General features: G+C 42.9%; 1 protein-coding gene across 2 annotated transcripts in view; it reads left to right on the forward strand.

Annotated features, from left to right (window-relative positions):
- The first annotated feature begins 464 nt into the window (after positions 1-464).
- Positions 465-17616, forward strand: part of EPHX2 (epoxide hydrolase 2) — a 70215-nt gene continuing 53063 nt past the window's right edge. Inside the window, exons 1-2 of one of the 2 annotated variants that reach the window (XM_032389135.1) lie at positions 465-651; positions 14710-14794. In XM_032389135.1, the coding sequence (XP_032245026.1) occupies positions 554-651; positions 14710-14794 (183 nt within the window). In that variant the 5' untranslated portion in view covers positions 465-553. The remainder of the gene's footprint in view (positions 652-14709; positions 14795-17616) is intronic. The other variant, XM_032389136.1, reaches the window with a different exon arrangement.

The raw sequence follows: 17616 nt of genomic DNA on the forward strand, positions 1-17616 counted from the left end.
ATAAGTGTGTGACAAGGGGAGGGTGGTCAGGATGGTGAGGCATCTGTAAATATACGCACCAAAAGGAGGGGCAACAAAGCTATTAGTTTAGTGGATATGCCAACGGAAAGGAACATGTAAGGATCCAAACACTGAATGAAGCTTTTGGACACACACACACACACACACTTTAAAGGGACACACACACACACACACTTACACTTTAAAGGGACACACACACACACACTTTAAAGGATCTGTGGCCCCTGGCTCTTTCTCAGACCCCTACCCTGAGGTCTGCCCCCGGACCAGTGAAAGTCTGGCAAATTCGTGTGACGCGGTCAGCCATCAGCGGACTCAAGCCCGGGAACTCGATGCCTGGAGGCGGTGGAGATAGAGCCCGGGCTTACCCCGTGGGTCGCCACGCCTGCGGGACGTGGCCAGGGGGCGGGGCGGGGCGGCGGCGGGGCGGGGCCCGGGTGGACCAGTGCGAGGGGAGGCCCGGCGGCCAGCCGCTCCAATCCAGCTCCCGGCCTCCGTGCAGCTCCGGGCGCTTTGTGCCTGGTGGGTCGCCATGGCGCTGCGTGCGGCCGTGTTCGACCTGGACGGGGTCCTGGCGCTGCCCTCGGTGGCCGGCGCGTTGGACCGCACGGCGGAGTCGGCGCTGCCCAGGTAAGGGAGCCGGCGCCGGGCCGGAGCTGGAGGGTCGGCGCCGCAGGGGGCGAGCGCCCCCGCTGAGAAGCTGCCTCTGGGCACTTCACATTGCTGCAGGGTGGGAGCCCTGCGAAGGTTAAAACAATTACCCGGCCCTAAAAATACCCATGTATGCGACTAGACCCATTGTCTTTCTAAATGCTAAGTAATTAAATCTCTCTAAAGACTCCAAAATTGCCCTCTATATTGGGTTCTTTTCGTAAAGTGAGAGGAATTGCTCTCCGCGCTAACCGCTTCCCCCTAATTCTGTGTAATGGAGTGGGTCTTTAAAGCGGCGCCTGGGTGGCTCAGTCGTTCAGCGTCTGCCTTTGGCTCGGGTCATGATCCCAGGGTCCTGGGATCGAGTCCTGCATCGGGCTGCCTGCTCCGCGGGAAGTCTGCTTCTCCCTCTCCCACTCCCCCTGCTTGTGTTCCCTTTCTCGCTGTGTCTCTCTCTGTCAAATAAATCAATAAAATCTTTAAAGCTGCGCGGAAGTTGAGAAGAGAAAAAAAAGTTCTGTGCCTTGCGGGTTTACTTAACTATAATAGCAAACTAGAGAAACAGCCCCAAAGCCTAATCCCTGAGAAATGAACTAGGAAGCGTCACCAGTAAACCAGGAAACAGGATGAGCTTTCAGATCCGAAAAAACCTGTTAATGACAATTGAAAAAAACAAACCCACCAGAATGTAAAACAATTTATACAACATGGTTTCAATTATAGGGGGGAAGAAAGCTACATGTAGAAAAATGTGTGGAAGAAATATCCCAGAATATGTTTGGGATTGTTAATCCCAGATGAGATTATGAATGATTGTCTTCATTTTTCTACTTTTTTGCATTTTCCAGTTTATCTGCTTATGAACATATGTTTCTTCTATAGTCAGAAGGAAGGAAAGCATATTTGTTTATAAAGTTAAGAGGGGAACGCCAGGGTGGCTCACTTGGTTAAGCGTCTGCCTTCCATTGGCTCAGGTCCTGGGATCAAGCCCCGCAGGGAGCTCCCTGCTCATTGGGGAGTCTGCTTCTCCCTGTGCCTCTGCCCCTCTCCCCACTTGTGCTCTCGCAATCTCTCCCTCTCTCTCTCTAACAAATAAATAATTTAAAAAAATTAAGAAACGGGCGCCTGGGTGGCTTTGTTTCTTTGGCTTTGGCTCAGGTTTTGATCCTGGATCGAGTTCCGCATCGGGCTCCCTGCTCAGCGGGGAGTCTGCTTCTCCCTCTGACCCTCCCCGCTCTCATGTGCTCTCTTACTCTCTGTCTCTCAAATAAAAAAAAATTTAAGAAAGAAAGATAGATAGATCACCCTGGCAACACCCAAGGAAGACTAAATTCTAAACTACTGGCAAGAATAAGGAGCAGGGTGGAAGCTTTGAGAGTTCTGTCTTGTTTTGTTTCATGGCAAATTAATGCTCAGAGACTGTTTCTTTTGGCAGCAATTTCTTTAACCCAGATTCACCACGGGTATTTCACAAGCCTGTAGCATACAGGATAATGCCGCTTCATAAACCCATACACAACATACTCCCAAAGAAGGATAGATTAATCCCATTATTGTTCCAGTCAAGGGGGATCTGAAAGAAATAAAGCCCAAATTCAGTTGAGATGTACTTTCACTTATTTTTTTAAAGATTTTATTTATTTATTTGAGAGTGAGAGAGAGAGCACACGAGCTTGGGGGGGAGGGGCAGTGGGAGAGGGAGAAGCAGACTCCCCGCGGAGCGGGGAACCTGACTGGGGCTCGATCCCAGGACATTGGGATCATGACCTGAGCCCAAGGCAGACGCTTAACGACTAAGCCACCCAGGTGCCCCTGAAGTGTACTCTTTATTCCCCAGCTGGTGGCTGCTCTGGAAAGAGTAGAGTCGCCTTTACTGAAGCAAAAGCTAATTGCCCCAAGGGCTTCAGAGTGCTGGTTTAATGGGCCGAGTCCCCTCACCCATTGGATGGTCCTTTCAAACTTTCAGTATTGCTCCTTCATGTTTTTATTGATAGACACCCAGAGAGGCCCTCAGCAATTGAGCTACTGAGTATCAAGGGCAAAGGAGCAGATGACCAGATGTTGACATGCTGTTTCAGTACAGTTTACCTCACTCTTCCAGCAAAACAACTACTTCTAACAACAGCTTCACTTTATTAGCCTTTGTCAAGAACAAGTGGATTTCAAATCACATCAAACCAATACAGAACATGCCCCATTCTAGAATTCTTGTGATACCAAAGGCCAACAGGCTGTCTAACCTATTATACTATATATTATAAAAGACTGGTGTCTGCAAGCATGCCAAGCCAAAAGGCGTCTCAGAATCTAGAGCCACCCTTAACTTTTACAGATACAGAAACTGAAGCCTAGCAGGAGATTAACTTGAATACATAGTAATTAGTCACCGGGAGCTATGGAACCAGTTTTTTTTGACTCACAATTTAGGGTTATTTCCTCTCTGATTCATCGAGACTTCCCACCTCCCTTGGCTATTACTGTTCTGGGAAAGATGTCAATCTGTAGGGGGTGAGTAAATACATCAATAAGTATATCAATAGTAAATTGATATCAATATGTCAACACCAATAGTTAGTGTATCAATAATTATTTATCGTCATTAAAATACAAATAAGGTGCCTACAAAGTCCACAATAAGAATAATCACATCCCAGGTAATTAGGATTGGAGAGAAGTATTGAAAATGGAGGGCCGCCCTCGATCCAGGTTTGTCCAATTCAGATCATTTGCAGGAGGGAGAAGCTGAGGAAGGACCAGTGAGCTTTCCTAGAATCCCTTTTAACAATAGCATTGTTTTACTTCCTTTTGACTCATAAATTTGATTTAAAAAAAAAAAAGACATAAAAAGAGCTTATCCTCGTGAGCTATGAGGTGTAATTGTGTCTGTGACCTCATCAATGTGGGGGGGAACATGACTGTAAGAATAAAAGTCACAAGTATACAAGTTTGCAAATGTGGGGTAATTAAAAGAGCGCTGGTCTCTGAGTCAGACCCAGATTAAAAATCTCAGTCCTAACACTGACTGCTGGGTAGCCTTGCTTAATCTGTTTCAGTCTTAGTCAACTCGTCTAAAACCTTAGTCTTAGTTTTGAAATAGGAAAATACCTTCCTCTAGACATTTTTGTGAGGGTTACATCAGGTAACACAGGTGGATGGGCAGCTGTATTCCAACACATTTCTTTTCTTTTTTTTTTTTTTTTAAGATTTTATTTATTTATTTATGAGAGAGAGAGAGAGAGAGAGAGAGAGGCAGAGGGAGAAGCAGGCTCCCCGCGGAGCAGGGAGCCCGATGCGGGACTCGATCCCAGGACCCTGGGATCATGACCTGAGCTGAAGGCAGACGCTTAACCGACTGAGCCACCCAGGCGTCCCCCAACACATTTCTTTATAAAAGTCTCGTGCATATGCACGAGATGCACTGGGCACACTCTGTTTATCTAGTGTTGCACAGACTCACACACTCCCTCCATGACCAGGGTTAGGATTGTTCCCAGCAGCCATAAAATGGGTCATAGCAAAGCTAGCTGATTCCAAGCCCTTGACCTTGTTAGCTTTTGGAGTCTGTGAACGAACCGTGAAGGTGTTGGTTCAGCAGGTGAGCCTGAAGGGCCTGCCTTGCACGGGGCGTTTTCACCAGGCTTGGCATCTGGTATGTGAATTCAGGCATCCACAGATGGCCAGAGTTCAAGGCAAAGGCAGTGCCATAAAAGGAAAAGTTCTTAGGTGGCTCAAAGCAGGGAGGGATTAGGGCTGATGGGAGAACCAGAAAAGCTTTAATGGAGGCAGAGCCTGAGAAGATGGTTAAGAGATTGGTGGGAAGAGATGTGAAGGGAGAACGTTCCAGGTGAAGGGAGCAGCATGAGCAAAGGCTTGGGGGTGGAGAGCATGGAGTGCGCACTAGAACAGTGACTATCCCAGTGTGGCCAGAGAGGAGGAGCGTTGTGAGAGAGAAGCGGGGGGCCGGCTCCGTAGTGTGACATGAAGGTGAAGAACCTAGGCTGCGGGGCCCAGCGGGGGAGGACAGAGGAAGCCTGTGAGCCCGGTGCTGAGGCCGTGAGGGTAGCAGGATATAGACAGGTGTGTGCTTCATTTAATACCTTCTCACACAGCCTCACTGTGGAAGGTGTGCCCGGGGCCACTGGACCGAACAACAGGGATAGGCAGAGCATCAGTTCTATCAAAAATGTGTGTTCTAGAACCTCAGGTGCTTGTCCTATGCAATGCTCAGTAAATGTTTTCGTAGCAAGACAGACACGCGGTCAGCAAATACAGGAAGGGTATCTGAGAATCAGGACTTCTTATCCATGTCCTGTGTACTATTTCAGGAAGTATTTACTGCATGCTTCCAGGAGCTCCTGGGGCAGTCCCCAGATTTGTAGTGGCCTTTTGCCTCTTATTTACCACCTCTGGGATTTTATATCATCTCTGAAGCCATCTTTTTTTTTTTTTTTTACACATGGGTTTTAATTCCTCAACTAATACACAAATCCATTCTTACTTTGAAAATATTCAAACTAACAGAATAATGTGGAATAGGAATGTCAGACCCTCTTCACCCTTCCTTCTTCCTCTCCCCCACCCCACATATAATCATGGTTGATCCAGAACCAAGGGGTATTTTAGGTTCCCCCCCGCATAATTCTTTATAGCAAAACCTGACCTGACTTCATTTCACCACAAAATCTGACTTGACCTCATTTGGGTAGTAAACGTGACCTGAACAAGTGTGGGGCTATTTGTCATCTTTATCTGTCCCACTACTGTGAGTAGTCACACATTTCCCGACAGAAATACGATGAGTTTGATTAAGAGGGCTGCCCCGGACCCTCCTGGAGGTGTTACTTACTATATGGTATAGCCCCCCTTTACCTTTACAGTCTGAACAAGCCTGACTTTTGAAACTCATCTGGTTCTGAGGCTTCAGATAAGGGATTGTCAGTCTGTCACTTGCTTATATGAATTTGCAGGCACGTTTATGCACAGTTTGGTAGGTAGGTAGTTTGGAAGATAGATAAGTTTAAAAAAAACAATAGGATCATAGTACACATGCTGTTCTAGGTCTTAATTTTTTTTTTACTTCATTTACTTAATTTTAATGATTTTACTTCACTTAACAATGGGACATCTTCCTGTGTCTGTTTATGTATCTACCTTTCCTTTTTTAACCGCTCCGTGGTATTCCACAACATGGTAGTGTCTGGTTTTGTACTGGATTGTTTGTCATTTTCTTCTTAATTTCTCTGAACTGTTGATTCCTACCATGATGTTTTGTGTTTTGTGTTCCTTCTTTTATTCCTCTTCTTTTTATTTTTTTAAGATTTTATTTATTTATTTGAGGTGGGGGGCACAAGTAGAGAGGAGAGGCAGAGGGAGAAGCAGATTCCCTGCTGAGCAGGGAGCCCGACGTGGGGCTCGATCCCAGGACTTCTGAGCCGAAGGCAGACGCTTACCTGGCTGAGCCACCCAGGCACCCCTTTTATTCCTCTTCTTTTTCCTGTCTATAGTTGTATTGATCAAGTTTTCTTTTTCTCCAGTTTTCTCTTGGGGAAACATTTCTCGTCTTCTTATGGGTACATTTTGTTTCTAGTTTCTTTACGATTACCTATGATTTTTTAATGTGCATAGATAGTAATTTATTCTATTAACACAACCTTTTCTGTCAGCATGCATAATTATTGGTATCTTTATTTTCTGTGTAATGAAGAATTTGTCTGGTGTTTGTCCTAGCACAGAGCTTCTTTTTTTTTTTTTAAGATTTTATTTATTTATTTGACAGAGAGAGACAGCGAGAGAGGGTACACAAGAAGGGAGGAGCTGGAGAGGGAGAAGCAGGCTCCCCATGGAGCGGGGCTCGGTCCCAAGACGCTGGGATCATGACCTGAGCAGAAGGCAGACACTTAATGACTGAGCCACCCAGGCGCCCCTAGCGCGGAGCTTCTAAAGACCATTGGGATTTCCTGAGGGAAAGGAATGCCATTGTTACGGTGAGATGACTCATGGGGGCGCTTACCAATCTTCATGATTGGGACTGGTCACCGGCAAAGCCAACTGAGTGATTAGAGGTTTGGGACTTTGGGCCAGCCAGACCTCTAGGGAGGAAGCTGAGAATTGAGTTGAATCAGATAGCCAATGATTTAATCAACCGTGCCCACATAATGAAACCCTGATAAAATCTCTGCACACTCTAGCTCATTGGAGCTTCCTATTTAGTGAACGCTGATTTGCCTGGAGGGTGACATGCTCTGATTTCACAGGGAGAGGGCACAGATGTTCTGCATGCCCTCCCAGAACTTGTCTCATGTGTCTTTAAAATAAAACTGTAGGGGCACCTGGCTGGCCCAGTTGGTAGAGTGTGCGACTCTTGATCTTGGGGTTGTGAGTTCAAACCCCACGTTGGGTGTGGAGATTACTTAAAAATGAAATCTTTAAAAAAATAAAACTGTGATCATAGTAAGTATAGCACTTTTCTGAATTCTTTGAGTTGTTCTAGTGAATTATCAGACCTAGAGGGTTGTGGGAACCTCCAAATTTATATCCAGTAGGTCAGAAGTATGGGTGGACTGGAGACCCCCCCTCCCCGAGACTTGTGGCTGGTATCTGAAGTGAGCTCATTCTGTGGAGGACTTGCCCTCAACCTGTGGGGTCTGTGCAAACTCTGGGTCGTTAGCGTCAGAACTCAACTGCAGTACACCCCACACTGCCATGCCCAGGTCAGCTTAGCTATCCTGGTGCTCACTCACACCAGAACTTTCCCCAGGCAGGTGGATCACTTCCACTCCGGTTTTATCATGGGACGCATCTGCTTCCAGCTGCTCTGACTCATTCATTATTAGCTATGAATGTGTGTTTTCAGCGCGTGAAGGAGAATCCCCTTGGGGGACAGCGAGTGAATTCTAGACATAGTGGGAGGTTTCAAGGGTTCCGTCGTATAAAAACCACTAACAAAGATTCTCGTAGTTAATGGTATAAGATTAAATTTCATATATAGTTGATATTTTGTGGAAGATTGAGGAGGTGACAACATATATGAAATATAATCTGGTTTAAAATGATTGCCTAGAAGGGAAATGGGGAATTATTGTTTAATGGCACAGAGTTTTGCAAAGATGGGAAGATGAAGAGGTTCTGGAGATGGATGGCCGTGGTGGTGGCACAACAATGGGAATGTACTTAATGGCACTGAACTGTACACTTATAAATGGTTAAAATGGTCAATTTTATGTTATGTGTATTTTACTAAAACAAAGAGGATGATTGCTAAATTTCCAATGTTATTAAAAATGGGAATCAGTAGGGGCATCTGGGTGGCTCAGTCAGTTAGGCATCTGCCTTCGGCTCAGGTCATGACCCTGGCATCCCAGGATCGAGTCCCACATCGGGCTCCCTGCTCAGTGGGGAGTCTGCTTCTCCCTCTGCCCCGCCGCCCCTACCCCCTTGTGCACATATGCTCTCTCTCTCTCTCTCATAAATAAAATCTTTAAAAAAACTGGAATCAGAATTTTAATTTAAATTGTATGTAACTATACTCATAGGGCTCTGAGTCTTCTACAGTCTCCATACAGTAGAATATTTAAATCTGGAATGGGAGCCATTATGTAAATGGCCTCTCCACCACTAGCCGTGTGACTTGGGACTAGCCAGTTAAGCTCTCTGGGCCCCATCTTTAAAAATAAAGTGATTGGAATAATTGTATTTTAGTTGTTAATTAAGAGAGATGACTTTCTACCCATAACGTTATATTTTCTAAAGACGGCCGCAGCAATATCTCCCACCCATGTGCACTTTTTACCTGTGATTCTGACACTTCCCATTGAGGTGCACTCTTTACTCCCTCTGCTAGAAGTGGGGTGGACTTTTATGACCAACAGAGTATGGCAGAAGTGATACCCTGCCCTGTGATTTTGAGTTTCGGTTATAAATGTGTTGCAGCTTTCTCTTTGCTCACTGAAATATCACTCTTGAAGCCTTCAGCCACTGGATAAGCAGTCTGACTGCCCTGAGGCTTCCATGCTGGGAGGAATCCCCAACTAGTGCTTTAAAAAAACCCTAAATTCAACCAAGTAAATTTGAAGATCTAATTGGCTTTATTAAATGATTCATAAGTCAGGCAGCATTCCATCTATTAAGTAGAGGAGCTGTCCAAAATAGGTTTTTAAAGGTAAAGGGGGCAGAAAAGGGGAATTTACTAGCAAGGAATGCATTTTTTTTAGACAACTCACCCTCCTAAGGGGAATGGAAGTGGTCCATCAGGGGCTTACTTCCTAGTGTTGGCCAGGAAATTCCAGTTTGCCCCGTTAAAGATTACGTGGTGAGGGCGGGGCGAGGGGGTTTGAAACTGCAGGTAGTTAAGTATGAAGTCTTACTGATGTGGGGCCTTAACATAAGTGACTCCATTTTGAGATGTTGTTTTCTTTTTAACGCTAACTGACCTGGAAAGACCACATGGAGAGGCCCTGAGAGTATTTGGGAGAGAGAGACATGCCCGGTCAGTCCCCAGCTGCTTCAGCTCTCCCCTTCCCCCATCCTGTTCTAGCTGCCATCTGATTGCAGACACAGGAGAGATCCTGAGTCAGAACCGCCCAGCTGAGCCCTTCCCTAACTCCTGACCCACAGAAACCTTGAGAGATAATAAAATGACTGTGGTTGTTTTAAGCCATGGATTTTGGGTTGATGTTTTATGTAGCAATAATAACTGGAACACTGTCTCCTTTACAGATTAATTTTTCTCAGTATTTCTCACTAAAATACTATATAATTTACCAGCTTATTCTTTCTCCCTCCTCTCCCCCCACTAGAATGTGAGCTCCTGAAAGAGAGCTTTGTTCAATCCTTCCTTCACATTGCCTACAACAATGCCTGTTGTAGAAGGTGCACAATGAATATTTGCTAATGAATAAATGAAATGGTAGAAGGAAGGGGAGAGAGCAGATCAGCTGTCAGAAGCCCCCAAGTCCACTTTCTACTTGTGGAGTTTATTGAAGTGACTTTGAACCTGCTCTTGGGCTTAGTGGGGGAAGAGCAACAGTGGACTTCTTTTCACATGTTTGGGCTCTTGTTTTCCTCCTTTCTCTCTTTTTTAAATTAATATGTTCCAGGCTACATCTGTCTTCCAAGATTTTCTCATATCTTTTAGTCTAATAATTTACATTTTCTTGGTTTTCTGAACTATTGAAGTTGTTTGTCTTTTTAAATCTTTTAAGGATAGCTTTTGTATAATCTCAGTGGGATTTTAGGCAGAGAGAAATAGATACATGCTCAGTGTACTGTCCTGATATAATCCCCACTCCCTTCGTTTTGCATTTTTTGATGCTATCTTAATTGTTGCATAAAGGTGTGTGCCTTATAACTTTATTACACAAAGGTTTGTGCCTCTTGTCAATATAAAAGTGCTTAATAGAGACTGCCATTTTCTAAACTGTTATCAAATTATACTCCTACCAGGAGTAGAAGAGAGGTCTACTTTCTCCACATGGTCTTTAGTCTTTGATATTCTTAGGGTGTTTAAATGTAGTGATTCTGGTGGGTATATAGTGGCATCTCATTGTGGTTTTAAGTTGTATTTCCCTGGTGAATAATGATACTGGGCTTCTTTTTATATGCCTATAGGCCATTTGATAATTCTCTTGAGTGAAACTCTTGTTCAAGTCATTTGCCCATTTTTCAATTGGGTCGTCTTTCTCTTATCGATACTAGGAGTTCTTTGTATATTCTTTGTTTGTTTGTTTTAAAAAGATTTTATTTATTTGACAGAGAGAGACACAGAGAGAGAGGGAACACAAGCAGGGAGAGTGGGATATTCTTGATACAAGTCCTTTGTCATATGTACTGCAAGCATATCCATGTATATGGTTTACTCATTCACTTTCTCAGCGATATCTTCGATGAACAGAAAGTCTTGATTTTAATGACAACTAAGTTATCTTTTTTTTGTTGTTTTATGTTAGTGCTTTTTGTGTCCTTTTTTTTTCCAAATGGGCTTGAACCCACGACCCCAAGATCAAGACCTGAGCTGAGATCAAGAGTTGGATGCTTGGGGCACCCGGGTGGCTTAGTCGGTTAAGCATCTGCCTTCAGCTCAGGTCATGATCCTGGGGTCCTGGGATCAAGCCCTGCATCAGGCTCCCTGCTCAGCGGGGAGTCTGCTTCTCCCTCTGCCCCTCACCCTGCTCTCATGCTCTCTCTCTCACACTCTCTATCTCAAATAAATAAATAAGATCTTTAAAAAAAAAAAAAGTGTCAGATGCTTAACTGACTGAGCCACCCAGGTGCCCCTGCTTTTGGTGTCCTTTTAAGAAATTTTTGCTTACTTAAAGGTCATGAAGATATCCCACTTTCTTCTAGAAGCTAGATTGTTTTAACTTTCACATTTAGGTGGATGATCCACTTCAAAACAAATTTTGTATATGGTGTGAAGTCTCCCCACCCCCAATGGATATCCAGTTGCTCTAAAGTCATTTATTGAAAAAAACCTTTCTCACATTAAATTTTAGTGGTGCCTTTGTTGAAAAAATCAAATGACCATATATAGAGAGGTCTATTTCTGGACTCCCTGTTACGCTAAGTTGATGTGTAGGTCTGTGCAATAATACTACATTGTCTTAATTTATAGTAAATTTTAAAATCGTGTAATATAAATCCTTCATATTTATTCTTAAAGATTTGTTTGGCTATTCTGTGTCCTTTAGTTTCCAGATAAATTTTGTAATCGGTGTGTCAATTTTCACACTTATACACAAAATCTGCTGGGATTACTATTGGAGTGAATTAAATCTTTATATCAGTTTGGTGAGAATTTTTGCCCAAACCATATTAAGTCTCCTGATCCATGAACTTGATATAGATCTCTCCATCTATTGAGGTCTTTAATTTCTCTTAGTTTTGTGGTTTTCCAGGTAGAGGTCTTAAACCTCTTTCATTAGGTTTATTTCTGTTTTTTTCTAATGCTGTGGCAAGTGGTATTTTAAGAAATTTCATTTCCAATTTCTTTTAAACCACATTTGTCCTGTTCTCAACTTTCTATTTTGATCTATCTTTAAGTTGACTGGAAATCTTCCTTGAATTTCTTTCTTTTTTTTTTTTTTTTCCAGGAAATGCATGTGATGGTAAACATTAGTTTTACAGGCTGGGATTTTCTGTTGCCTTCAAAAATGTATAATAAATTGTCTGGGGATAGAATTTTGGGCCATTGTTTCTTTTTATCTCCATGTCTAGTGAATATTTTTCCACAATCTTCTGACATCTAAAGTTGCAGATAAAAGACTAATGTCACTCTAAATTGTTTTTCTTTTGTGTATAATCTGTTTTTACACAAAAGGTTGTTACCCTTTCTTATTCTAGGAATTGACATAGTTCCCCCACATATGCCTATTGTGGGGGTTTTGTTTGTTTGTTTGTTTGTTTTTTATTAGTTTTGCCTTGGTAATTGGTATACTTTTGATCTAAGGACTCAAATCTTTCTTCAGTACAGAGAAGTGTTCTCCTGCTTCTCTGATCAATCCTAGTGGAATTCTTTTTTTTTTTTTTTAAGATTTATTTATTTGAGAGGAGAGAGCGCGCACATGCAGGCGCCGGAGGAGGGGCAGAGGGAGAGAGAGAATATTTCAAGCAGACTCTCCGCTGAGCGAGGAACATCATGCAGGGCTCGATTCCACGGCCCATGAGATCATGACCTGAGCAGAAATGAAGAGTCTGACACTCAACCGACGGAGCCATCCAGGCGCCCCAATCCTTCTGGAATTCTTATTGTTTGCTTATTAAAGGAATTTGGCCTCCCTAGGTCTTATCATTTTCTCATTAACTTCAATTGCTTCATCGTTTTACTCTTTGTTCTTGAAAACTGTATCATGTCTTTTTATTCACTAATTTCATTTTGTGTGATGGCCATTTCACTGTTCACTGCTTTTGTTAGCCATCCTTAAAATTGGGAATTCGTGTTTTCCAATCCAACAATATTCATATTTCAAATTGCTTCCTTTATTATTATTACTGCCTGATTTGTCTTATAGATACATTGGTATCTCCTTTCTCTATAGTTACATTCTTGCCTCAGCTCCTGTTCTTCTATCAGCCCCCATTCTCCAGGCAGAAAAAATAATTTTCCCTTTGCTTTCCATCCTACTCATCCAGTGTGTTACAGTTACTTGCTTATATGTTGACTCCCTTGTCCCCTGTGAGCTCCCTAAGAATGCAGTCACACTTTTCCATTTTTATATCACAGCACCCAGCACAATGTCTTGCATGCCTAGGTGCTCAATACAAGATAGTTGAGTTGAATTGTGTATTGACTCTTCAAACTGGAGGTCAGCTGCAGAAGGGTATGAGGGACCTTTTGAGGTGATGAATGTTCTAAAACTGGCATGTGCTGATGTTTGCACAACTGTAAATTTACTACACATCATTGAATCATACTCTTAAAACATGGATTTGATGGTATGTAATTACAATTTAATAACTCTGTTTAAAAAAAAAAGACAACTGGCAGGGCAGTGCCTGGCTGGCTCAGTCAATGGAACATGTGACTCTTGATCTCAGGGTTGTAAGTTTGAGCCCTACATTGGGTGTAGAGATTACTTAAAGATAAAATCTTTCAAATAAATAAATAAATAAATAAATAATAACTGGTGGCAAAGGTGTAGCAAAGCCATTGCTATTACTGGAAAGTTGAGCAAGGCTTCTGTAGTAGGAATATATCTTTCCACATTTCGTGCAAAGTCGATAATTGTTACCTGCAAGAGGGTTAGTCGGATAGAAGGGAGTTGACTGTTTTCAGAAATGAAACTCCCAGATCAGACATATTTGTCATCTTACTTGGGAATGGTAAATAATTTTAACTGGCTCACCAATTCCCGTGCATTGTAAATATTTGCCTGGGGCACTATATTAAGGATTGCACATGAGCGTCTGGACTCAGTGGAATCGGATGTGGTAATGGATTATCAACATCCGCCGGGGGTGCAAGGGGGTGGAGGTGTGTGTGTGTGTGTCACATACATACCATCCTTTATCTGTCCGATGACACCCAGCTGGCCATGTGAAGGTAGCAGATCCACCACAGGGGGTGGGAAATTATCAAGAAAATGGAGTAGAAACTTGTATTTTGTAATGTAAGGAGGTGAGAGGGTAATGAGCTTGTCTCTCTCCCTCTGTGTCTGCTACTCCTTGGGTCTGTGTACAGGGGATGAATATGAGCTGAGGTGTGTTAGATGGCTAGGGCTGCCATAACCAAGTACCACAGACTGGGTGGGTTCAACAGTAGTTCCAGAGGCTAGAAGTCCAAGATCAAGATGGCGGCAGGGTTGGTTTCTCCTGAGGCCTCTCTCCTAGGCTTGTAGATGGCCGCCTTCTACCTGTGTCCTCACGTGGTCTTCCCTCTGTTCAGGTCTGTGTCCTGATTTCCTCCTCGGGACACCTCTCATTACATAGGGCCCACCTTAATGACCTCATTTTAATGTAATCACCTCTTTAAAGGCCCTGTCTCCAAATACAGTCACATTCTGAAGTACTGGGGATTAGGACTTCGACATATGAATTGGAGGTGGGGGGGTACAATTTAGCTCATAACATGGGAAACTTTTTAAAAATTAAATAAGGTTAAAATGAAATAGAAACTATATGTTCAGAATCAAAACAGGAAAAAAATATTTCATTCCCTTTGAAGAATATGTATTAATAAAGCAGTCCTTTGGAGCAGTGCCTTGTGCAAATGAGCTGAAGATGGGAGTGAATGCATATCCAGTCTTGAGTTTGTCCCTTAAGTGGCAAAGCCAGAAGTACTAACAGTTGAAGAGTCTCTGTTAGGTGGTCCCCTGTGAGCTGCTTCACCTGCCAGCATATTCATCATTTAGTTTATGGTCTCACGTCCTGGTTAGGTTGCTTTTTCAGGCTAAGATCCCAACTTGAACATTGCCTTTCCCCCTCCATGGCAGAATGCCTTTCTAACAGCCGTTTGTCTATGGATAGAAATAGTGTCTGTCCCCTACATGCTGCTGTGATGAAGTCTTCCGAACACCCATGCTGTTGTTCCTTTGTGTCTTCCAGAGGCTTTCTGAAAGAAGCTTTCAGGAGAGGAGGCCCAGATGGCTCCAGTGCCCGCCTCATGAGGGGAGAGATCACGTTTTCCCAGGTAAAGGGACACTTCATAGACCCCCTCAAGAAGGCATTCTGTGCCCACATGCCCATCTCCCGCACTGACTAGAAGCTCTCTGAGGGCAGACCCGTGTTTGCTTCACCGATGTACCGCGTCTAGCACTTCTGTTGTAGGACTGGGATGGGGGCTTAGAGACCCACAGAGAGATAGTTAAGACTGCCTTATTGTCTCTTTGCAGGATCCACCCCATGACTGGAAAATTGCCAACCCCTTGAAAATCTATACCAGGCAGAGTAGCTTTTTTTTTTTTTTCTTCTTAAATGGTGGTAAAATACACATAATACAAAATTTATCACCTTGATCACTTTTAAGTATATAATTGTGTAATGTAAAGTATATTCACATTGTGAAGCCATCACCACCATCCATTTCCAGAACTCTTCATCTTGCAAAACTAAAATCCTATACCCCTTAAACAAAAACTCCCATCCTTCTTTTCCCCCAGCCTCTGGCAACCTTCCTGTCTCCATGTATGCGGCTACTCTAGCCACATTAGAGAAGTAGGATATTTTGTGCCTGGCTTATTTCCCTTGGATGATGTCTTAAAAGTTCATCCATGCTGTGGCATGTGAAAGGCTTTCTTTCCTTTTTAAGGATGGATAGTTTTCCATTGTATGGATAGACCACATTTTGTTTGTCCATTCTTCTGTCAATGGACACTGGGGTTGCTTCCAGCTTTTGGTTATTGTGAATAATACCACTGTGAATATGGGTGTGCGAATATCTGCGTGACATCTTGCTTTCAGTTCTTCCGGGTATAGACCCAGAAGTGGGATTGCTAGATCATACAGCAGTTCTGTTTTTAATTTTTTTTAAGGACCCTCCATCCTGTTGTCCAGAGTGGCTACCCCAGTTTGCATTCCTCTGAGCAGTGCACAAGATTTCCAGTTCGTCCACATCTTCGCCAATCCTCGTCAGTCTTTGTTTTGTTGTTTATTTGTTCTGTTGTTGTTGATAGTTGTCATCTTGAGAGTAGCTGTTTTCAGACAGGGCCAATTGCGGGGAGGGGTTGTTAAGTAATAACTGGATAATGGGTGGGCTTTGGAGTCAGAGAGCAGGATTTGAATCACAGCTCCCACTTACAGACCGTGTCCCCCCAGCAAGTTGCTTAACCTCCCAAAGGCCCAGTCTTGCCATCTGTAAAATGAGGGTGATCTACAGTCTACTTCATGGATAGTTAGGAAGCTAGGAAAGTGTCTCGCATGGTGCCTGGCACATAGCAACTGCTCAATAAATAACAGTTACCATTGTGACTACAACCTCCACTGGTTTTTAACAAAGTGATCAGGATCTGAAACCATTTGAATGCTCAGTGTCTGGAAGAAGAAAGGCTATTGAGAATCTATAAGCACACAGAGAACATGGTCTATATTTTAACACATTTTACGAATTAGAGCCACCTATCGGTCTGTCAGAGAACTTAGGGCCCACTGTAGGAGAAAGCAGGAGTGCGCCTTTTCTGTGAAGGCACAGAGCGTGCGTGTATGCACACGCGCTAGCACACACACAGTGGCTGGTGACTGAAAAACTAGTGATACTGCTGAGAATAAATGTGAAGTCAATAAGAAATCTGCAGTAGTATTGTTGGAAGAGAAGGAAAGAAGGAAGTACAATGTGTTTTCAATGAACATAGGAATTATAGAGTGAAATTCTAGTAATTGCTATGAAAACCCTGCACCCGTTCTGACTTCTTTCGTCCGTATGTAGCTTCTAGGTAACTTGAATGGTTAGCAGATGAGGTCTGAAATAGCAAATTGCAGTTGATCCTTGAACAACATGAATTTGAACTCACGGGTCCACCTATCCATGGATTTTTTTTTTTTTTCAATAAATACACATACAGTGCTGTAACTGCATTTTCCTCTTCCATTTGATTTTCTTAGTAACATTTTCTTTTCTCTGCCTTACTTTATTATGAGAACACAGTATATAATACATATAACATATAAAATATATATTAATCAACTCTATGTGATTGGTAAGGCTTCTGGTCAACAGTAGGCTATTAGTAGTTAAGCTTTTGGGGAGTCAAAAATTACATGTGGATTTTCAACAATGTGGGGGGTTAGGGCTCTCAACCCCCACATTATTCAAGGGCCAACTATATATTATGACAAAGGCTACTTAGGTTCAATTTGTCTTCAGAAATCATATCTTGAAAATGAATGTCATCTTTTAATTTTTCATTTGTGTATATGGGCACCTGGGTGGGAAATTTTTTCTCATTTGTGTGTACAATACAAACAGAAAAGTACACAAAGTATACAGTTTAATGAATTTTCACACAAACTGAATGCACCCATGTCACCGGCACCCAGATTAAGGAATAAAACATAATCAGCACCATGGACACCCCACTTACACACCTTCTAACGTTACCCCTCCAAGAGTAACTAACCATCCTGACTTCCAACCTTAGAGATCACTTTTACCTATTTTGTACTTTATGCAAATGGAACCACACCGATAAATCTTTTGTGTCTGGCATCTTTTCCTCAACATTGTATTTGTGAGAATCATAGATGTCATTGTATGCAGTCATAAATAGTTTTATTCTCATTGCTGCATGATATTCCATTGTATGAAGATACTCTGATCTGTTTATCCATTTTTTTTTCACCCTGAGATGGAAAGGCATTGGGAGATTTGGAGCAGTGAAGTGACATTATGTATATATATTTGCAGCAAGGAAAAGGGTTTTTTAAAATTTTATTTTATTTATTTATTTGTCGGGGAGAGAGAGAGAGCACGCACGAGCAAGCACAAGCAGGGGGAGTGGCAGGCAGTGGGAGAAGCAG

Source organism: Phoca vitulina, unplaced genomic scaffold (assembly GCF_004348235.1).
Source record: "Phoca vitulina isolate PV1807 unplaced genomic scaffold, GSC_HSeal_1.0 scaffold53, whole genome shotgun sequence".
Taxonomy (NCBI): Eukaryota; Metazoa; Chordata; class Mammalia; order Carnivora; family Phocidae; genus Phoca; species Phoca vitulina.